Genomic DNA, 24,954 nt, shown 5'->3' on the forward strand with positions numbered 1-24,954 from the left:
ATTTTTTTTGTTTTTTTCTACCAAAAAGAGTATTGACAATAAATTGTTGCCTTGGATAGACAGGCATTTATTGCTATGTAAATTTTACCTGAAAATTCAATTTTTATGTTCTGGTGTTGATATTTTGTGTAGTGATAGTATTTACAATTATTATTAATTTATAAACAACATGTTAATTTTAGTTAGGTTTAATATGACGCCTTTAATAAGTATAATACAGACCTATATAAGTCCTGAAATCTGATGACATTTTTGACATAACAATTTGGGATTCCATATAAATGAGCCCTATTTACTTATTATCTCAACATCTGAAAAAAACCTTATACTATTTTTACAGTATATAATAAATTGATGCATGTTTGAAAATAGGGTCCGGTGAGTGGTGATATGAGAGAAGGGAAGACGGCTCATGTCTATGCAGGGGCGACATTTCAGTTTTTCTTAGGGTGGGGCAACATTTTTATCGGCCCACTGTTCATTTACAAATATAAATATTTTTTCCAAAACACTTAGATACAAAACAGTAATAATACAAATATTATAAACCTTCATACCTATTATACTTGGTAGTCAGTTCAGACGGTTTATTATAGGGTAAGTAAATGTAGGTAGTTACATAAAAAACAGATAATTTACGGCCTTATGTATCGAAAATTTGGCCAGCCCGTACAAATTAAGTGTGGGGCAAATGCCCCCGCCTGCCCCCCCCCCCCCAAATGACGCCACTGTGTCTATGCGTTAAGAAGTTGGAAAGTACGTCAAGATCTTTCAGTAGGCATCTCTAATCATATCGTGGCCTTAATAAAACTATCCGTCCCTCTAAACTATACTTCTTAAATTGCATTAAAACAAATGTAAAACCACATTTCTAAATCCTAATAATTAAAGAAATAATATACATATGATTTAAGATTAAAAACAAAGTTTATTTTTGTTCACTAATTAAGACGTTGTGTCGACTGCAGTCTGCACCAGTGTAATGTCAAAAAAAGTAACAATGACATATCATATTATTTAAAAATATTTCCAAACCATTTTCATTAATATTTAATTAATTAAGTTTTACATCTTTCATTTGATCAAAATTATTTTTATAATAAATTATTGTTTGAATAAAACGCATGTGCATACTGGGCGAGCTACAATATACAGTATACACCCTTCTATCAACCACAATTACTCTGTCAATTAATTCAATCTATGCTAAATTAATATTAATAATGTAAAGCAAATTTTGTGTTCAAAGAGATCCTTTATTATTTATAATATAATATAATATAGGATCTCCTTGAACACAAAATTTGCAAACCTTTGCTGACTCTATGTGAGTTTTTAACTGCTAAACAATTCGTTTCTATGTTAACGTCTGCTTGTTGTTTGAATAACAAGACGTAGCAATTGTATACTGAAAGTAAATTAAAAGTAAATTCTTAGATTTTAATATTTTCAGCGAACAATATGCATTGTGTCGAAGCGTTCTGCAGTTGTATTTTACGTTAAAACAATTACTTTTTCGAACGACTTAAACATTACTGTCATGTTCTACCATAAGTTTGGACGTAACTTCAAGCTATTTCAAAAAAAAATCCGAAGGCGACCAAAAACTCAAAAGGGGTTACGCCTGGAGACTTGATGGTAGGTATTTGGAACACATACAGTTATTATATTATGTAACATAATACAGCAATATGTTCTTCTCTCATCATTGTTATTTATAATAACTGTTTAAAAAAAAAAGAAAACTTTTATAAGAACACTTGGAATTTTAAAAGTTGGTGAATTAATTTAAGCATTTGAGAGTCTAACAGGGCGATTTCACATTTGGGCTTCAGAGTAGGTAATGCAAAAACCCAGCATGCTGTGTAGAAATCTCTTAATATATAATAATTTAGATCCCAAATCTAAAGTCCAAATCCAATTATTACTAAATACTATTTACTAATATTATGTTAAATTTTTTTTTTTAGATTCAAGTGCAATTATTTACACGTGGCAGTCGATCATACGTTTACTAATAAGTATAAATAATACGAAGTAACCCGTAAGCAAAACATGTAGTAATTTATTTTAAATATTAATAATAATTCAATTGTATACAGCTGTAAGGGTCCGGAATTAACTACAGACGAAATAAATATACTTAAGTTTCTCTGCTCAGTAAAATTCTTACATATTAAATTCAAAATAAAATAATTGAAAAAACTTTTTTTTTATATGACTGGTTTGTTAATTCTAGACCTTTTTCTAGTGCTTGATTTAGTATAAGTAATGTATTCCTCAGACGAATTTATAAAAAGAGAGTGTAATTATTGGAAATATTTTTTTCAACTAAATCAATACCTACATTTCTGAATAATATATTCTGGTCTCACTTGGAAGTAAAATTAGATACCTAGTAGGTACCTACGCTAAAATATCTAAACAATTGAGTTACCTCCCCTCCCCTCTACTAAGTCAAGTACTGTGTGGATTAGGTCTATGTACGATGATGCCATTTCACTCTCAATTCTCCCTTTATAAATTATTTTGGACAACCGCACAATTATAATTTATTTTTTTAAGTAAATTTACACATTTTAGCACTATTGTCATTTCAGATAATTGAACTAAACTACTTTAACAATTTTTTCGTTGGTAACTTTTCACTTTCGCGTTGTGGTCGTTCTCGTTATAGTTCATAAACCTCTCACATTTTCTGCTCAGTAAAAATTAATTACCTACTTTAAAATTTGCGTCCAGTTAATCAAGTCACAACATTTTGTACACCAACAAGATTTTTTTGTAAATCAAATTACCAATATCTGTCCCGTGATCCTACTGGATAACCTCCTTCGTACTCTCTTATATGCAAAGTCTGTCGATACCGGGATATTTTAGTCATTAAGTTAGTCATTAAGTTAGTCTTAAGTTATGCCCGGATCGGCTTTGATGCGTAAGTCCACCATTGTCTGTGGTGTGGCCGCCTAGTCTGTCGATACCGGGTTATTTTAGTCATTAAGTTAGTCATTAAGTTAGTCTTAAGTTATGCCCGGATCGGCTTTGATGCGTAAGTCCACCATTGTCTGTGGTGTGGCCGCCTAGTCTGTCGATACCGGGTTATTTTAGTCATTAAGTTAGTCATTAAGTTAGTCTTAAGTTATGCCCGGATCGGCTTTGATGCGTAAGTCCACCATTGTCTGTTGTGTGGCCGCTCAGTCTGTCGATACCGGGATATTTTAGTCATTAAGTTAGTCTTAAGTTATGCCCGGATCGGCTTCGATGCGTAAGTCCACCATTGTCTGTTGTGTGGCCGCGCAGTCTGTCGATACCGGGATATTTTAGTCATTAAGTTAGTCATAAGTTAGTCTTAAGTTATGCCCGGATCGACATCTATGCGTAAGTCCACAATTGCTTGAAACGCCCCTACCACACATTTCTGGTGGTTGTACAGTAAATACAATTTGAGCATCATCGTAGACGGAGATACCACATTAAAAAAAACGAGCCAAATACTCTACCTCATAGGTGGTTTGGAAACGAGTATACAATCCCTATGACGAAGCAAAACATGTAGTAATTTATTTTAAATATTAATAATAATTTAATTGTATACAGCTGTAAGGGTCCGGAATTAACTACAGACGAAATAAATATACTTAAGTTTCTCTGCTCAGTAAAATTCTTACATATTAAATTCAAAATAAAATAATTGAAAAAACTTTTTTTTTATATGACTGGTTCGTTAATTCTAGACATTTTTCTAGTGCTTGATTTGCTATAAGTAATGTATTTCTCCTTATTGACGTCTTCCAATAAGGTACACCAATGAAATTCGAAAAAAACTAAAATTCATTGGCGTGTCCATAAGCCTAAGCAGGCGATAACGATAATATCACGTATTTATTATTATTTAATTATATTTTAGGCTTTAAAGTTAAAAGAAAACTTACATCAAAATATTTTTTCTTTTTTTTACATCATTTTCAGGAATACTTAAAAAAAAATTGAACAAAAGACATAAAGGAAAGGTAATACAAATATTTTTCGATGAAATTTCGGGGGGGGGGGGTGAACCCGGAAACCCCCCTGAATACGGCCATGGGGCACCCATCTTCTTTGATAATATTAACATCCATCCAAGAACATCGACGTATGTGCGGCAATGACACACTTGGCCGAATAGTTAGTTACAAATAATATGTATTGTATCATAGAGTCAAATTATCAAAATAGATTGCATCATATAAAGTATTTATACTTTTTAGTATTATGTGTCTCGAAATACTACGTCAACAAATTGTTATTACTTATATTTTAGTAACAGTTTCTCTGTTGAGTGTTACAATATTATAACTGAAAATTATATTTGTTTAGATATTGGCTTTATAGTTTATTTCCTATACTGACACCTGACTTACGTCGGATTATGTAAAACCTGACGATTTTTACTGAGATATTTTTTTAACGCATATTTGAATGTATACATATTATACTTCTGTAGTTTATAATGTTTAATAATCATTAAAAATGTACGCCTCTTTTAAGAGAATAACCACATAATAAATATTGCCTATATGTTGCCCCTTAATAAAATACAGCATTGCGCGACGCATTTATGAAGTCGTCGTTCCGACATAATATTAATATAATGACATAAACAAGTTATCAATAATTAAAATAATCGACAACTTATAGCTTTCGCACTGGACAAGGATGCGAACGCGGTTTTACCGGAGGGACCAGACGGAGCGCGTTCCATTGGCTTAGGCCGCCGCGGAAACCTATATTTTGTGTCCTGTGTCAAATTATGGATTACGTTTTGGTATTGTTTTATGGCACTGTTACTCAATATAAATTACTATACAGCGTCTTCGGGATGTCCGCGTAGAAACGCACTATGCGTCTGGGACGGACAACGACGGTGGCGAGAGCAGCGTGACGGCGGCCATTGTTCGGAGTCAAAAACGGAAATAAGCTTCTGCGACCCATCGTCCTCGTCGGCGGCAACAGTAGCAGCACCGAAACTGGGAGGCAATAAATGAGTTGCCGCGTGCCTCCACTCGTGCCCTCTCTCCTCCATCGTTACCGTAGTACTACTCTGGACCGCACACTTAAACGTTCGGACTTACGCGCACGCGGATCACAATGTGACATCTGTGTGTGTGTGTGTGTGTATAAAACTACACGATATAATAATATAAAAGCACGTAAAATATATATGTATACTGTACGTTATAGTATAGAGTAAACGTAATAGAGTGAAAGACCGTAGTGAGAATAGCGCATGTTCGGCGGCTACGGGCAGGTATACACACGCGAGGAAAGTGCCCGGACAGAGGGGTAAAAGAGGAGGAAGCGGAGAAGAGGCGGAGGAGGCGGTGTACGTGGTGGCGTGGACGGGACACCCGACTGAGAGTCTGCCGGAACGCTTCAGTTCGTGTGACGGCCTCGCGACGAAACGCGGACGACGTTAACGCCGCCGCCGCCGCCGTGGAGTAGTGCGACCAGCGCTGGACCGAAACGCCGCACAAAATTGAAGTGAGTCCAATTTTATCTGCACCGAAGAATAAATTCGCCAAAAATATATTTTTTTTTTTATTCGAATCCCATCTTTGAGACGTTGAAATATTATACTTTGTTCCACAAACAACACTAGTTTTTTAGCATAAGCGCGGGCGATAACGGCCATTGATCAGGCCAACAGGTGATACATTATTATTGCAATGTTGTACATTCGTCTGGGGTCTCGCGCTACGCGTCAACGGGGTGGGGGCGGGGAGAACTTTGAGAAACGCTGATTGCCCCTCGACGACCAATTCGATTGTATTATTACATTTAATACAATCCTATAATAATACCGAAGGTAATAAAAAAAATATAATAGGCAACCACCATTAATATAATAATATGTGACAACTACAAGTAATAACTAATAATTATGTTCATCGGCCCGACACTAATGAACCTATAATCAATTCGAGTTTCAGAGCGAGACGTTGCTTATGATGTTGAATTGTTCAATTATATAATGTCATATTTTTGGTCATAAGATACAATTATTCACATAAAATATCCAAGTATGGTCACGGGTTCGACGTAAGAAAATAAATAAATAAGTTCATAATGAATATAATATGTAGATGTAACCGAAAAACCTGTAACTAATTTTAAAAAAACACACTCGCTGTACAACCTTTAACCGTTTCATAAATAATAAGTTCTTTCGAAGATACAATTTACATATTACAAATGCAAGTGTCGTTTATTTGTGCAGTTTATTTTCCTATGGCTATATTGTACTACATACTAAATAGTAAAACACTACGCTTTTATACTATGTATTATTATGACTCAGCTACATAGGTTATTAGTTACTTAATAATGATGTTACATTTGACTTACTGAATCCAAGGATAACATTGACAAATGACAAAGTAAACAGAGATAAATTTGTATTATCAACACTTGCAAGTTAACTACATGATTTAGAAACAAAATGAGTTATAAGCTTGTTAATAAATAACTTCCATTAAAAATGACTTGATTTGTATTAATGAGTACGTATTACGTAGTAGTTATATTTTAGCAAAGTATTTAAATGTATTCAGTAATAGTTTAACAAACTGTTAATAACAAGGTCTTGCTAGAAAGAAAGATTTCAAACTATCAATGATGTGCTAGAGTTAGTGAGAAACCAATATACATTTATTATTCATATTTTTGGGTACGTTATAAGGAAAGATTAGATAAGGTGTGTAAACAAGGTGGTAATAAAAATGAGTGTAGAAAGAATGAAGAAAACAAGGAAGTGAAAATTGAGACTGCTGGACGTAATTAAGAGTTGCACGAGATAGCCAATGTGTGTGTGAAAGTTACTACAAATCGTGTTGAATGGCGGTTGAGGACTATAGTGGTCAGCCCAAAATAGTTAAATAAAGTGTCAAAGTAGAAGAAGGTATACTTTAATTATTTTGTGGTTATTGCAAATTGATTAAAAATAAAACTAACATTAATTTAAAAATTCATAATAACATTTTTTTAAAAAATTGTAATTGTTTTGTTACTGACAAAAATAACAAGTGAATATTTTATAGTTATGTTACTGAATCTATAAACGACCAATTAGTAAAAAGTAACGTCAACATAGATTATAAATGTGAGTACATAATAATTAAAATTTTAATTTATGATGAACGTTCAATGATGGGAATTATTTTAAGGGCGAGGATGGTAGTTATGGAACATAAAGATATATATAAAAAAAAAAAACAATGTATCTGCTTCCGGTTTGAAAACATGCCGCCGCACTTAATTAAAAAAAAGACAGATAGGTGTGCATTTTATGTGCCCGCTAAGTATCCTGTTACTGTGGTTTAACGCGTTTCTCAGATTATTCACAATTTCTTATCAAGAGAATATTTAGAGAGAAAGTAATTAGTATTTTATTATTTATTTTTTTGAAAAAATGAAGATCATATGAGTTTTATAAAAAAATGTTATTTTTAAATTGAAGAGTTAGGTTTTTAATTTTTTTTTTTTTGAGGAACAAAGAAGAGAGAAGACTGGAGTTTCATAAAAATCCTAAACATCCCACAGGTTTATTTTGCCTCTTTGACGGCGCATTAAATAATTTTTGAGAAAATTCCGCTTTTATTTTGTTATATTTTTAATTTTACAACTACATATAATCCTCTACCGCATTAGATATTAGTCTTAATAAAATATTATTTCCTCGTTCAAAGTAAATGTTAATATTGTGGACGGATATTATAAATGGAACAAAGCCCGAAGAAAAACGAGTAGGTATTTATAACTGTAATCCGTAGAACAATGCGGAAAGCTCCTCTGCGTGGAATATCGGCTCTCCAAAATAAAAATAAATTTGCTTTACGAAGAAAATGGTTTGCGACTATCTACTTTAAAAACTTAAATCGCTTTTTGTGTGTGTTCAGCGGCCGTGAACCAATCGTCGGCCAATTCGACACTATTATCTTTAATCAAATTTTATTTTTATTATTATCGTTATGGTTATTATTCAGTGTGTACATAAATAAAACCAGTGCATTACGGGTCGAACTCACCCCATATTCGATAGTTACAGACTGACACAGCAACCAGAAAAGGGTAGACGGCTTGACGCCCCAAGCATGTATAGTAGCTACCACCCTCCATTCAGTCGGCTGTTTATTATTATGTTCACCGAGCTTACGGGATCACAAAAAACAAAAACTTTTAATGGAACAGCTTAAAATCGTATTAAGAATAAACGTACGTTGTCAATCACACACTGTTGTTACTCGTCGCAGGTCCGACACACGCTCTAAAAAAAAATTATGCGCCTGTATTTTTTTTTAATTTTTTTTTTATAGTGCGTTAATTATTTAGAAAGTCGGTAGTTAGGTTGCGTTTATTTTTTTCTGATTTTAAATTCATGAAAAATTATGGTTTGGTGTACACGTTTTGATTTATTTCTATTTGAAAATATCATATTTCTGGTCTAAAATCGTGTAATAGGATACGCACACAAATATAAGTAATACAAAATCAGAAATGAAAAGAATTATCAAACTCATTTTTTTAGAAATCGGTACAAACATACAGACTGGAAACGTGATAAAAAGTAGAAAATAAATAATTATGCAACAATCACTAATCCTTTAAAATATTAAACATACCAACTAGTTATGAGCTAACCAAAGCATTGAGAGCAGCTCTGTATTTTTTTTATTTTTGAAATTTAAGCAAACATTTTTTAATGGACTGGATGGTGTAGTAATTCCCGGTATGAACTTAACTGGCACTCCAACTCTGCATATTTTCAACTAGAGCCCTTACACATAATAATATATTTTTACCAGAACCAACTGATTTTTCGATAAATATCTACTATTGCAAAGGATGAACTCGGTTCGATGTAATCGGTTGAATTATACATTATAACACAGTATGTGTATTTTATATAGGGTATATATTTATTTAGGATATACGGTTAAACGGTTTTTTTTTCTTTAATTCGAGTAAGGCTTTCAAGGTGTATAGGTATTATCGATAGAATTCACTCGACCGGAAATAACTTTGCACCTTATATAAGCTCTCTTTATCTGGCATGCTAAATCAAAGCTCATTGATTTTATATATATATATAGAGAGAGAGTTTACTGTATATTATCGGATACTGGCCGCGGTCTTAAATCGAAGGCGGAAAACGGAGACTCTGGGTCATTCCGTGCCCCCTCTGTCGCCGCCGGTCTCCCCTTCCCGGCATCAAAAGAAAGTAAATCTCTGCCACACCGATTTCATGAGCGGCCGAGGGTATTGTCGAATTGCACAAGCGAAATCGGTCGGCGGGGCGTAAAAATCGATTTGGCAAAATACGTTTTTTCTCCCCCCCCCCATTCGCCGCCTCCTCATCCTAAGCCCATATAGTGTTACCCCTTTTATTCGACGGCACACGGGGCTGAACGTTGATATGTCCCAAAGCGATGATAGCAATACATACCCAACAGGAATTGTATATTTATTTATGTGTATACATGTACATACAATACAGTATTATATATTATTACACGGTGCGGCGATGTCGTGCGTACCGGAAGGGCAGGTAAGGGGTGGAAAGTGTTTTTAGTCTATATATATATATTAATATATGTATATACCTATCGGTGTACTGGTGTACACACAAACAGAGGAGGAACACCGCACCTCCGTCACCGTCAAAATTCGTCGTCAGGGAGATTTGCACGCAGACACTGGTACCGAGACTAAATAATGAAGATGAAACCGGAGCAGTGCTGATATATATATATACATATATACTAGTCAACCCTCGCCACCCTCTACCGAATATTTGCCCCATTAGCAGATTGATTCGAGCGTTTTACCGTCGTCAACGCGTACAGTACAACATTATCCCGTCTCTCAAAGTTTCCCCTTCACTTTGTTCTCCGTACCGTCCGTAATATCTGACGACGTTCACTTTACGTTTAAAAAATACCCGTCGCAACGCTTAAGGCCCAAAACAAAACTTTAACGTACCCTCACCTATAATTATTATCCTCGCTTTCTCGTGTTTTTTTTTGGGGGGGGGGGGGGTTGGGTGGGACGCGTCATGCTTTTTAGTAGGATGTCGCTGGGCGTGCATTTGTTGCTGTGCTATTTTTGGTATAAAGTGAAACTGAATTTAAAAAACACACCACGGAGAAATAGCCCGGTTGTGAGCAAATTGAAAAACGGCCCATTTGAATTTGCGCATAACTTGTTTTGTACCTAATCACTGTAATACGATAGTCCAATGACATTTACTCGAGCCTTCGAGTTTTGTGATACATGCATAATACATCTAGTGGCGTGTGTTAGGTAAAAGTCGTTACGCGAATGTATCTCTTGTTTGGTTGTCGCCAAAGGATTAATGTCAATTATAACGGTGCTGGCCCGCTAGCGGTGTCTCATCCACTTAAAGGAAACGTCCAAATAGCGTTCAAATATAATACCGGCTGTAATCGAATTTTGGAAAGAATTTTGCTTGGAGATTTTTCCGGCGTTCCTGCGCTTATCTCTTTATAGAGCAATAACAGTAATGACATAACGGTTGTATTTGTGTTTTATTAGATTTAACAAGTTATAGTATTATGGTAGTAATTTGTAAAACGTTAGAACATAAGTTTCATTCAAAGCCTGGTAAAGTACCGGGCTTGTAAAATACTAAGAAACTATATTTTTTTAATTGTTTTCATTGCAATTAAACCTTGAAAATTTTATCAAATTACAGTGATAGTTCTTAATTTGCAACAAAAATAAATAATAGTTAATCTAATGCTTCAACATTTATAAAACTGTATTACAAAACTTAAAGCTTCGATAAAAATATATTTAAAAAAAAAGACTTTTTTAAAACCATAACTATTAAGTTCTAACTCAAGACTGACCATTTTTTTAGGTTTTATTTAAAATAACAAACAGTATTATAAATTATTTCAAACAATTAAAATCTAGGTACCCATTAGACCATTTATTTTCTTGATTTTAGTACTATGAACTGTTAATGAATTGAAAACACTTACTCAAGTATTTGAAATACAACTGATATTTCTCGTTAAACGTCAATAAAGTTGTTACCCACATATAAAACACATCTAAGTCGTCGAGACTCGAGTTTGAACAAGGTTCGACTGTCTTGTAATTAGTTTTTGTAATTATAGTGACGCAAAACAACCTCACAAATTGATTTCATTTTATTATTAAGCTTAAATAAATTAACGTTTGCTTTGTTTTTCAATAGTAATTTGGCAATAACAATATTAATTGAAAATTTAAATGAGTTTTGTAATTTTCCTGTACCTACTAATTTAAACATAGTATAACAATACATAATATAAAACAATATATGGAAACGTATTACATCACTATACATGGTTAAGGTCCGTTGATTATTATTTAAACATGTAATATTTTATAAATATTATAGCATGACGAAAACTAATTAGAAAGTTTGCTCAATTTTGACTTTTGGTGTAACAAATGCGTAGTTTTTTTTATCGTTATTTGTTAATAATAATATTAATAAAATACCTACTTATGATAAGTCTTTAGGGTAACGAATTAGGGTGATTGAGTAACGAATAACTGTTATGAAGAACTTGGCAAATTCCCAATCTATATTATCATTTAATGGTTTGGTTTGAATTGGTAATGTCTTTGTTTCACCACTAATTATTGGTAATTAGTAAATGTACCCATGCGCTATTTGTAGCGGGTACAAAACCAAGTCTAATAAAAAATAAATAGTTTTTAATAACTTAGTATTTATACATACAAATACACTTAATTATTCTTCATTTCATATATTATAGTCAATCTTCAAGAGGCAAATATTGAGATTATTGCATGACCGATATGCCATTGGAGTCTTTGTCTTTGTGCATAGGTCCAATAAACTAGTAGTACGAGTACGTTGGATTTGAATGAACAAACTATTTTCAAAAATGAAATATAGTAATCCACAGGTCCCTGGTGAACCAATACACATACACCACATACACAAATGCCGCACTGTGTGAAATTTTAGTATTCTATTGATTTTATGGACACTGGATGTGTGAGCGTTGGCAAGTGTGGATATTTTTGTCGGTGTCTGTGTTCGAAATTTTTTTACCTCCGACCGACTTAGCGTGCCAAAAACAGACGGATATCCGGTTTACGCGGCTGCGATGTGTCAAAACCGAATATATTATACCTTATAATAATTGTATTATTTTCATTGGTTTCAGAGAGGTTCCCTGGCCGGTTAGTTTTCCCTACATGCGTGTGCTGCAACACTTCCGTTCCTATCACCGCCGACGACGGAACTGCAACGGCAGTCCGGATGACTATGACACGGTCGTTTGCCGCCAACAATAATATCGTCGCGGTCGTCCTGTGCTTAGCCGTATCCACCGTACATACAGGTAAGTCCCACACACATGGCATTTTTTGGAAACTCTGCGCCAACAACTCCTAACCTTTTCTATTAGAAACATATCTGAAACAGCATGTAGTTCCGATGAGCTTATAACGGTACATCGACCCGATAGTATCTTTAGTTAAATGCCCGCCGAATTCGCCCATGTAAATGTATTTTGAGTGTGTATGTGCACTGTTAGTGTATCGTTTTTCAAGACAAAGCCAATTGTTTTATTTAACTAGTAATTTTTACCGGAAGTCAAATGTATACATACATATACTTATAGCTCTTATAAAGCGACTTGTGGGTTGATACAATAGTGTTGTTGGCGAATAAGCCAACCGCGGGAACGTGCCTTAATTCAACTGGTAAGTCTTACCGATATCATAGAGTAGGTATATTCAATTTTATTATATGCGAAAAAACCTTTTCATGCTAACGGCGAATGGTCGACTTCATACTTTATAGATACAAATATATCGGTGTAAATTAGTAAAATATGTATAGAAGTTTATTACTCATGGCATGTACTAGCATACTTAGAATTAATCGCCACCCGAAAGTTTATCAGAGACTCGATGCTTGTAAAGTTGTCAGTCAGAAATTTAAGACGGAACGGCATTCCGTATTGAGTGCTTGTTAATCTAGTTATTTTTCCTATTCAAGTCTTTAGCAGACGACGGAACAATAATTGACTTTGAAAACAATAGGGTGTACTACACGACCGAGGCTTTCGGTTGAGTGTTTATATTTACATTATTCGCAGTACACACCCAATATTGTCGTGCCTATTGTCTTTTTGCAAAAGCGTCTGCCAAAACTTTTATCGACTTGTCCGTCAGCTGCATAATATTTATACTTTCCACTTACATTTTTTCATTGCTTTTCTGTGTATGTATACGATAAAAGACCGTATTATACGATTATATTATATTATATTTACACGGTTGAATAAGTGGTTATTTTGCAGAAAAGAATAAAATGTATAGTACTTAAACGCCTCACTCTTATTAACTTGTTATTTATCTACTAACCGTTTATAATAAAAAAATAAAAACAATACATAACGTAAAGTTTTTAAAAATCATTTTCGAGTAAAAATAAACTGTAAACTATTCCCATTTGATTAATTTAATGGTTATAATTTGCTACCGCAGTAATCGGCTTTTAATAATTTTTAAACTGTATTAAAGTATTAAAAAAAAAAAGTTTTTAATAGACGCTTGCTGGCTTTGTTCATTAGATTAAACCTGTAACGAATATACAGTTTGTCTGAAAATTAAAGGGACAATTTTTTTTTGTCAAATAGCTATAATTATAATAGCATTATAATTGTTGTTAGTAGCGTCAATTTCATCAACTTTTGTTCATTAAGTGGTCAGTGACAGCATTTAAAAAGCTGTTAAACTTTTTCGCCAAGACATTACTTTTTTTGCTGTAGAGCAAATAGCATCGATACGGGATACTTTTAAAGTGCTTAAAAAAGCTTATAACGAGTAGTCTTAACGAGAAGAAAGAGTTTTGAACGACATAAGCAATATCTAAGTTGACCAATCTTTAAAAAAATTCCCTGACGATCATTCAGTAGAGGTAATTTTAAGTATATTTTTATCGTAAATGTTTCAGAGAATTAATGCAGTTTTAAATCAATTTATTTTCATTACACGGCTCGCCCGTTTATACAGCGATTTAATACTACAGTAGATTTTTAATTGACTTTGTACAGCCTAAAAGGTTTATGGTATGATCAATATAAAACATGTCATTTAGAAACATTGCAAATCAACTATAACGTAGGTATTATACGCTTATAATTCGTTATCTAAATTAATAAAATGCAAACTACAGTCCTCAATTACGCATGTGTAATTCCAAACAATATTATTTGAAAGCATGTTGACAATAATACACCCAAAGTGTCAGTAGACGATAAGTAAATACGCAATGTTCAATATATTTATTATTTTTTAGCATAAAAATATTGTTAGTTTTTTCATTTCATAGAAATGCAATTTTATTATTAGTTTTTATGTATGTACCAATGCTATAATATTCAGTGTCATAATAAAATGTATTTTACATTTAGCATAACTCGTTTGTCATGGTCTCCACATTACCTCTATTATTTTGTACTCTATCCTACGGCGGTCGGTGTTTCTTAAATTATTATAAACGTTAAAAGTTATAACATATATCACCGGGTTAAATATAATTTATTTCTGGTTTGTTGTTACCCATAAAACGAACAGAGCACACACTTTTGTAGATTGAGATAAAAAAAACTTACTATCATTCAATTTCGTCTGGTCGGTTATTGCGCCTCGTATATATAATATATTGTGAACATAACTCTTCACTTAAGTCTACATGTTCACTATCTCTGTATAATACAACACTGTTAAGTTTAACAACTATAATAGATTGTGGCTTTATTAATGGCAAAATTATTTTTTTTAATACATCGCTACTAGATGAATACAACCAACGATTAAAAATCAAAAATTGTAAACTCGGTTGTTGCCAATTTTTTTTTTAAATCATAAAATACTCCTTATAAAACGGGTTTTTTGAAATATTATTTTGTAAGTAGGTATTTGTGAAAACCGTTACTCTTCATTATGTTAAAAAAGTGACTTCTGTAATATTATTATTTTGAATTATTTTTGAGTAACTCATACCGCTATTAAATGTTAAAAGTTCACAGTTAAATATTAAAATTATAAAATAACAAAACAGCAGTAATTAAATACAGTTAATGCTGTATTTTGTGCAAAACGTCTGCATTATAATTTACATTGTTCACAACAATATACAACGAGTGATGTAATATATTGAAGTAAAAAAAAAAAGTTCATTTATATTTGTTACACGCAATTACTCTATGTTACATGAACTGAAAATTACTTTTCAAAAGTTTCTTACTTTCTGAAAAATAAAATTTTCTTGATGATTCGACGCGCAACACTGCGTTTATGTGCAACGTGTCATGAGCAAAATTATGCTTGGGTAATATTTGATTTCATCATAACTTTTTGTGTTTAGATTCTATAGTAACATCATGTGAACTTCATGTTATTGTAATCAATCTACTCACTACACAAATTATGAGGTGCATTTAACTAAAAAAAATTCTGTTTATCGCCGGATATAAAATAATATTATTATTATGTTGAACTTTTTATTAACAGCTAAATCGATCTGCGCAATATTGTTACGCAATAAAAATTAAATAACTCTTACATAATTTCCAATGAATTTTAAACTTTACAAGTACTTCATATTTTTTTATATACCATAGAAGATTAGGATAATTATTTATATTTTTGTTGAATCATCATATGAAACTCAATAAATAAACAAAAATAAACACTCTATATTCAAGTCCTATAATATGTACTAGCAATTTGATAATAAAAGTAACTCAACAACTAGGTTTCTTGAATTAATATATTAACGCTTGTAAGCCGATGGTGCTGTCGTAGATTTTTTATAGAAATATTTCAATTATTATTAATTCGTAATAAAATATAAAGCTCTTTTATTAGATTTTTAAAAAAAATCAATAACTAATACAACAGTTTGGCTGAGTGGGATGTTAAATGCAAATAATAATTAACATTTCAATTTAAATATATTTCGAAAAATAATTAATATTTTAAGTATTTACCAAATACTCGTGAAGCAAGCTTTTGGTTATATCAAAAGAGTAAAAACATATTTTATTATCATAGCCCGGCCAATCTCTCAGTAGCTTTACAAAATAATCAAACGCTTCTCATCATCGGCGGCGTACACTAGGAGTGAGTGTACCGAGCTGCGATTTTAATTGAAGTCACGGTGTATATTATTATAATATTATTATGTCAATCGAAAGTACTGTCGATTTTCGCCTGGCGAATTATTTCTTTCATATTATTATCCATAACGCTCTTTCGCTCGTTTTCCTAATTCACTGGCGATAGTTTAATAATACAAAATGTCTACTAAACGTTTAGAGCGGAATCTGGTCACCATCCAAATAGCTATAGCCGTATTGCGCACAATACGTTACATGCACCGTCTGATAGGTATTTATCAGTTCGACAAAACAGCTGTATCTATATACATTTGCCGCCTGGATGAGATAATTATTAGTAGTGTCAGTGCGACACGCGTAATCGAGCGTGGAATCGAAAACATTATTAATTATTTTACCGGCCTATAGGCGAAGAAAAAAAACATATTATATGGAATAAAATATAAAACCTCGGCGTCAGCAAGTTTGAAATCCGCAGTGAAACGGATTCGCCGGTCGAGTGCTCGGCACATGCAGTGTATATAATAATATAAAGTATATTATATGTACAGGGGAGTGATTATCGGCGGCCAGGGGGGCGGAGTCATTGTGCTCGGGGGTTGCATATCTGGGAACGGCGCAGGGGCGGTACCGTTTTATGATCGATATCGTGACCACATTTTTGGGCGAAAAGACGCGCCCTGCCGAGTGTAACTAGTGGTAACCAACCGATTTTTGTTCGCCAAGTCGGACCTGAAGACACGCAAGCCACCGGTTGTAGGCTAATCGTCGCTGCGATCGTTTGCGCATACGTAGGCCTAAGTACCACAAAGCAGAACAAATTTCACTTAGAAAGCGTCTGACTGAGTCAGTCTGTTGTTTTTAATATTCGTATCTTTATTATATAGATTTTAATGACTTCTGTTACTCGAAAAAAAAAAAACATTTTTCTGAAATCTGGGATTATTTTACATGAGAAACTGATTTTTAATCATTTGTTTTGATGTCCAAAGATACTATAAAAATTTGACTCTAAGAAATGCAATTCATTAGCACTTTAATCGCCAAGAAAAAATATATATAAGACATTAAAAAAAAAACAACTAAAAAATAATTATTATCTATATAATCCACGAGCATCTAGGGGAGAGGAGATACAGATTTGAAGTTGGAAAAAAAAGTATACATTAAAACTCATAAAATTATTGTTCCGTAAAGTTTAGGTTTTAAAGTATTCTAGTCCTCTTAGTAAGTAACATAATATGTTGGTAGGTAACAGGTTTACCTATTTTCCGCCAAGTGTCAATAATATGATATTAATTATTTTGAAAGTAAATGTTGTTGATAAAAAAACAAACAAAAATGCATAATTTTTATTTTTCGCACTATATAAATTTAAAGCAAATACTTCAGGGATTTTATCTTATGGGTGACACATAAGTCGATATCCTAGCAACAATAAATAACTTTTCGGTTGCCACCTTACTCCGCCGCATATCCGCAGGAACTTTTAAATTAAACTAAAGTCCAAATAATACAATGTGTTCAAATCTAGTCACGTTCTATGGCTGTTAAATATTTGTATTTTTTTAGAAAATCAAATTCTATATGACTCTATTGTATTCGCTACTCTTGTGGTGTGCAAATAACTGTGCTAAATCTGTCTCCCAATACGGGTGAATAGAGTTTTAGTCCATAGACTGCAGTAGGTCAATGCCAATATATCAGTAACGCTACCAATATAACTCTAAAGTACAAAATAGCGTGCATTATATGCGGAAAATCCTAGAACTGAACAAAAAGTTATATCATACCTTTGTATAAGGTGCAAAATAATGGCAATTTTAACGGTTCATTAACACTAAACGGATCAATCATGAGAGCCGAGGCCACAAAATATTTTGAAGTGATTACGTTAAGGCAATTTTTGACAAAACAATTAATTAAAGCTTAAATTTTAGTTTATGTATACTTATCAAGAATGATTATTGAACAAATATTTTTTTTTTTATAAAACTATTATAGCAATCACTAATCTTTTGCAATGATTTTTAAAAAAATCTTATTTTGGCATAAATCATTTAATTTAGAGTAGCATTGTCAAACATGCTAGAATTTTCAAAATATTCCATTAAAAATAACGTTATTTTTTGTCGCTGGAATTTTTGTGATCTCTATTTTTTAAACAATAATAATTATTTGCATAATATTCATACAATCAACAGCTCTTGTTCTTTGATCTCAACACAACGGTGACATAATTTGACAAAGGTGAGCTGTTAATTGATAAATGAATTGCAATAACTACAAAAGGATGGAATACTAGTAATAAGATATTACCCGACTTTGCTAGGGTAGCTGTATGTTAATATATTTTTAGAGCATTTAATGTCTGACCGAAACGAATTGGCTAAACAATTCGCTTGTTAAACGCGTTGATGGGCGTGTAATTGTCAAGTCGGCTATGATTATTATTGAGTGATAAAAAACCCTCCTCTACACGTTTGTTTATTACTGGGGGGAGCGAGTGGGTAGATATGACAGACGTAGCGTCGGAACTACCCCTAAACGATTGAGTACGATATAATAATTTATTCATAGTGATATTTGATAACTTTTGCATTCGATCCGCAATCAGTACACTTAAACTATGCATTTGAACTGTTGTATGCGAGTCCAGCAGAGGATTCACCATTAGTCAAGGTTTATACACTAGCTACTTTAGTTGTTGGTTTGATCAATACTTATTTGATCACCCACCGTCTGCGGCAATTAGTCCAATACTCTAAATGACGTATTGTAATTATATAAATATTTTGATACAGTAATGTCTTATTGAGAGCAATCGACTTTAGACGTGAAATTGTTTTATATTTTTTTTTTAGCGTTCTTACTCACGTAACAGATCTAGAGAGAGGTATATAAATCACGGGAGTAGAGAAACATTTTTTTCAAAAACGTGTATAGAGGTTTTTGCCGAGATATTTTTGCGCAATAACGAGAATCACGTCTTATTGTATTAAATCGGTAAAACGGTTGGCGGTTTCAGTTTTGTACGCGAAATCCGACCGCAGATTCACGTAGGCTCTTTCTGTGTGTGTGTACTCACAAGATGAAAAGAAGGAAATCCTCCACCGTCGCCCAACCCTTCTCCCTATCCAGCGACCGACCGTGCAAACACATCGCGCTATCTTCGTATCTCTCTGCGAGGGTTGACAACGACGACGCTTGCACCACCTCCCCTAACCGACACAAAACCCTATCTGGTCCCGGTTATCGGCCGAACACACGCCATTACGTCATTATACGGCATTGGCCGAAATTGTTTTTCATGTCCTCGGTGCGTTTATTATTTCAAGGGGTGGTGGAGCAGCGCGGAACGGCGGTTTTTGTTTAGCTAACGTCCGGAAACCGTAAACGCCGACAAGGCGGTAACAAATAATAATAGTATAATAAAATATCCGGCACCAAACAGAAAAACGGTAATTATTTAGATAATATAGTATGTTAAAAACAAACGCATCATTTTGTATTCGTCTCGTATAATGACAATTTTAACGCGTTTAAATATGTTTTACCTGACAGAGGCGATCACGCCAAGTATTAAACTGTACATTGTATAATATATTATACAAATCCCTAAGGATAGTGACATAGGCAGTTAAGTAGTTTACATATAAAGGGGTAGCTGGAGTAACTACAAAATTGTACAAGGGAGCATTTTTATTCATATTTTGCTCCATAAACTGATAAAGGATACGAGGCTGTTCAACCACATTCTGCATTATTTATCGGTATATTTTATATCTAACTCTTACATATTCCAATCCAGTTGTTTTCAAAGAACGTCGCTCCACCAAAAAAAGACTTTGTCAAAAAGGTCATATGCAACGTTGCTCCAGCCACCCCTTCAAATGCGATACGCCGTAGGGAGATTCATATTACCTTAGGTATGTCACCGTGTAGTCATCTTGGAAATAGGTACCTAGCGGCATAGTGTTTTACAAAAATATATAGATTCTGATTTCGATAATTATAGGAATAATTGTGTTTCCTTAATAACATAATTTTAGTTTAAAAAATAGTGTAGTAAAAACTTTTTTTAACTTATATAATTTTGTGACGCAGTTTAATAACAATAAGTATTTCGCATGTGATGCGACAAGTATTCTCTTCTTTTAATTTAGCTTAAAATTGGTGTACCTAATTTTTTTTTAAAGATAATAACAACATTGTGGCGGAGGGGGTATGCGTTTCAAAAATAAAGTTATACTTATAATAATACAGGCAAGTATATGTTAAACAGCTGAGGACCGCCTTAATGGGCTGCTTCGTTCTAGTTTTGATTTTGTTCGGCCGCGGGAAACGCCGAAAACGGTATGATACAATACTGAGTATATTACAGAGATCCACGGCATTGCGGTTTTCTGCCTTGTATAATCGAAAAGGGATAATGATGAACCAGGGCTTATGTTATGCATGCGGTTTATGGAGAAAGAGGATACAGGGTTTCATTATTATTATTAGTGAACAGCTACCGCTGTAATCGTGTGGGTAGGACGTTATGCGAGGGATTGCGGAAGAGAAACAAACAATAACCTTCTGGTAATAATAAAACGAGTGGGAGACAGACGATTGGGGGAAGATCGCCCTGTAATGAGCTCAAACATACATCAAGTAATACAATTAACTGTGACGATCGTTGTGGTGCGAATATGTCTCGGTTAGACTTCCACTTCGATACAAGCCTTCATTTCGTATGCTATAAAAATAAGACATTCCAGTAATAATAATACGGTACATCATATAAAATGAATATCTTCAGCTTTCGTGATTGTAAATTAGCGGTAGTATTATTTATAAATTTGCCATTGAATAGAATGAAAAATGCACCGTTTAAATTGTAACATAATAAATCATTATGTTGTATATTGTGTTTTATTGAGTATGTACATTGTATTTAGTTTACTTTTATTTATTGAATATTGAATAGTATACTTTGGTTAGTAGTCATAATATAAGAACAACTTAATTCCGTTTGAAAGCCAGTAAGTTTAACTTAATTTTTTGTTCGAAACTAATTGCCGAAAATATAATTTAAAAAAAAATTTTGAATGGAGAAAAAAATTATAGAAAAGTGTCAATTCGCTAATATTTATTAATGTACTATAAGCACTATATTTTTTTAATAATCTGTCTCCAACAAAACTTACCATATTTCAACAATTACACTATTATATTTTACTTATCTATGTTTATTATTCGAAGTATTTCGAAGTATTTAGAAAGGACCATTTTACTCCAAAATTATTCAGCGGGGCGTCCACTTGCTATATTCGTCCCTAAAATTCATTCCCGAAAACTATACATAATAAGTATTATAATATAGTTTGTATGGGCATTATTAAAACTATATTGCAAAAGTTAAATGAAGTTTTTAGCGCCGTTTATTCATACCTACTCGGTAAAGCCATTAATCAACATTGCGTTTAAGGTTCGCTCGAATTCTTTTGTCGTGGCGGCTTCGACGGTCGTGTCGCGTTTTTAACGGTATAAAATATAAACGCATTAATGAGCTGCGAGGGACCACGGTAATAATTCACTTCTAAACTTATTCCTTAACTGTGATAAGACGGCAATAGGAAAACGGCTTTTGGGAGCGGTTCAAGCTTTATATACGCCTATGCAAAGATGAAAGTCAGTATTATTATCGCGCAGCACAACTGTCGCCGTTCGGGTGATTTACACCGTCGATTGCCGTTTTAGCCGAGAAAAGGGATTGAGATGGAGTAATGAAGATGAAACCAGCAGCGGAGTGCATCTAATTAGACACTCCGGTCGCACCCCACGGACACGTTTGAGTAAAATAATAATAATATGTTTGGCGAGATTAGCTACTCCAAAACGATTAACAATATTTGCCTTGAAACGTCATCGATACTAATCACAACCGTATTCGCACATATGTACTCAAGGAGACGCATTGAAACCCATCGCGTTTAACTAATTGTTATTTAGATGCCAAGAAATGATAAAGTTTTTCAAAAAAAAAAGTCTTACCTTATCGTGTCGTGAACATGTAAAGCAGTATATAGTATACACAATTCTGCAACTTCTCAGGGATAATAAAGTACATATACTTATACTAAATATAAACTATACAATATTATAAATTAATCTTACGCCGTTCAAAGCGAAGGCGTGCTTAGAATATGGTTGAATAAAATTATATTAAGAAATACATAAAGAAAACAAATCAAGGAGGGGAATTTATTCCTTATACCACACCCCCCCCCTGTAAATAGGTCACTAGCTCGGAGACATTTTACAAAGCATAAGTATCATAACTTGTGTATCGAAGACTTTTTTTTTTAAATATGCCTTTTTCAAGTATACAATATTGACATCTAAGTAGCAGGCAAAGAGTATTAATTACAAAAACTGATTGTAATTGTATAAACTATTCAGAACTACAAACTCTTACCAAATAACTAAATAAAGTCAGTTATTCAAGTTATCAGATTTTGGATTTCTTACTTAAAAATCTAGATTTGAAATCCGATGTGTTTTTTTTAAGAATTTAACCAACTGTCTTCTAAATCTTTTTTTAATATCCATAATCTGGATTACTCAATTTTTCATCATTAAATGAAACAAGGTTTTTTTTTAATGATAAATTAGAATAATTCGGATTTATGTAATCCAGATAATCCTATCAATATTATTGTAATATGTAAATACACAATAGTTTGCCTTTTACTTGTTTTTAATAAATATTAAAAAATGTATATTAAAAACCTTGTTGGAAAATCATATTTTTTATCTCGTTTTTTCACTTACCCTATTTTACTCTAGTAACGGCCGATCACATAGTTATAGTTTATACAATATTAAAATCGAGGTTTCTCTAACTTGGTATTATATTAATCAATTGTTATGGTGATTTTATGTTTTATAGGTGAAGCAAGGACGTCTGATGCAAACTACGGAAGGTACATAGGCCAACTGATCGGCGTCGCCCATGGCATCCGAGGTTCTGTGTACGCTGTTGACGAAAGCACACTATTCATCCGTGGATTCCACTATGATGGTATTGGTCCAAGTAAGTCAAGTTAACAATTTATTTTTTTCAATAAATTGCATTTCATTTATCGAATGGCGTTTTATTTTTGTTTTTTTTTTCTTGACAGCGGCGTATTTTTGGGCCGGAAAAACATCAAGACCATCTCCGGATGGATTTATCATTCCATACCCAGAAGACTATCCGGCAGTGTAAGTGCATAACACTATTCAATATTAATCGGTACTGATAAAAGTACAGTATTTGTATATTAGCGACTATGGTGTTATAAAACATAAAATATGTGAGCTTCTCGGTACAAACACTTCTCGAATAAAAGTTACTGTCTTCGTGCATTCTAAAATGTGTCATCAACTATCTAAGTGTTTTCCATAAAATTACTCTGACAAAAATGTTTGTATAGGTGAACCCGGTACTCGTCCGAGAAACTAGCTTGTGTAACTGTTTTAGTATATTTTTAAATCAGACTTTAGAGAATAAATATACAATTTGAAACAAACCAGAGACATTTTATCATAACTCGGGTCTTGGAGACAGCTCGATTGAAGCACGTGTATAGTTGTTCACTATATGGACTATTGGAACAATTTTTATTCTCCGAACGTTGTGTTATTTGCATATTTCTCGTTATTATCGTTCACCGCCTACAGACAATATCAAAGCAATTTAATGTTAGTTATGTAAATGTTTCTCGGAATTTGGGTGTGGGTATACGATTCGAAAAATACAATATATAATATTATACTCTTTGAGTTCGCGGTTTGGCTACGGGGAAAGAATCATTTTTCACTGGTCGGTTAAGGGATATTTATAACCTCGTGGGAGCAATTTCGGGAAAGTCGCGTACGGAGAAAATAGATACGAGGGCGCGAAAATGTAGGCGGAGGGTTAGAGTCCACGACCGTTGATCTGACCTCTTAGCTTCGATTTGGTGGCTATGACGTGCAGGATATGTTGCCCACCCGACCCGTCAACAGGACACCTTCTATCGTTTCTTCCCGCCCGTTTTTTTATTACATTTTTTAAACTTGTACCTTCCGAGTTGTTCCATTCGGCGTTGTTGGCGCGCACCGTCCTGTAATTCGATACTTACAAACAACGTTGGCGACTAAAATTGTACACGTTTGTTTTACATAAAAAGTTAACGGTAAATTGTATATATTTTTTATTAGAAAACAAAAATGTTACACTATATATTTTTTTCCAGGGAACCACCGCCTTTGCAGACGCACAACAACACCAACGTCCTCTTGCGTCTGCCTCCCAACAAACACATCAAAGACATTAAATGGCTGTCCGTGTGGTGCAGGCGGTTTACGGTAAGAATCGATTTTGTGACTTTGCAAATCTTTACCGATAATTATGGTCAACGTGTTTTTCTTCTGTGCTATTGAGAAGCGCACAATTTCCGTAAAAGGTTGTCTTTGAAAATTGCCGGTTCGCGCTAACCCCTGACAGACTATTAGATTATGCTCCTCTATTGGGAGAAACGCGTAGAGTTGCAAAATATATACGCCAAACCGTAATAATAGTATTCTGAACAAAGTTTGGAGTTGAGTTAAAAAAAAAAAAAGTAAATTAGTAAACGAAAAGCCCAACTGGTAGTTGTATTATTATTTCATCGTTATATATAATATAAATAATGGTAATCCTTGTGACGTATGCTTTAATTTATGG

General features: G+C 33.4%; 1 protein-coding gene across 1 annotated transcript in view; it reads left to right on the forward strand.

Moving 5' to 3' along the window:
- The first annotated feature begins 5,382 nt into the window (after nt 1–5,382).
- Nucleotides 5,383–24,954, forward strand: part of LOC126842879 (protein Skeletor, isoforms B/C) — a 39,995-nt gene continuing 20,423 nt past the window's right edge. Inside the window, exons 1-5 of the mRNA XM_050580090.1 lie at nt 5,383–5,520; nt 12,249–12,425; nt 23,155–23,298; nt 23,387–23,468; nt 24,485–24,596. Coding sequence (XP_050436047.1) covers nt 12,344–12,425; nt 23,155–23,298; nt 23,387–23,468; nt 24,485–24,596 — 420 coding nt within the window. The 5' untranslated portion in view covers nt 5,383–5,520; nt 12,249–12,343. The remainder of the gene's footprint in view (nt 5,521–12,248; nt 12,426–23,154; nt 23,299–23,386; nt 23,469–24,484; nt 24,597–24,954) is intronic.

This window comes from Adelges cooleyi, unplaced genomic scaffold (assembly GCF_023614345.1).
Source record: "Adelges cooleyi isolate 19-005CV unplaced genomic scaffold, UGA_ACOO_1.1 ACOO_flye_CR_arks_rails_tigmint_CR_PRNA_574, whole genome shotgun sequence".
Taxonomy (NCBI): domain Eukaryota; kingdom Metazoa; phylum Arthropoda; class Insecta; order Hemiptera; family Adelgidae; genus Adelges; species Adelges cooleyi.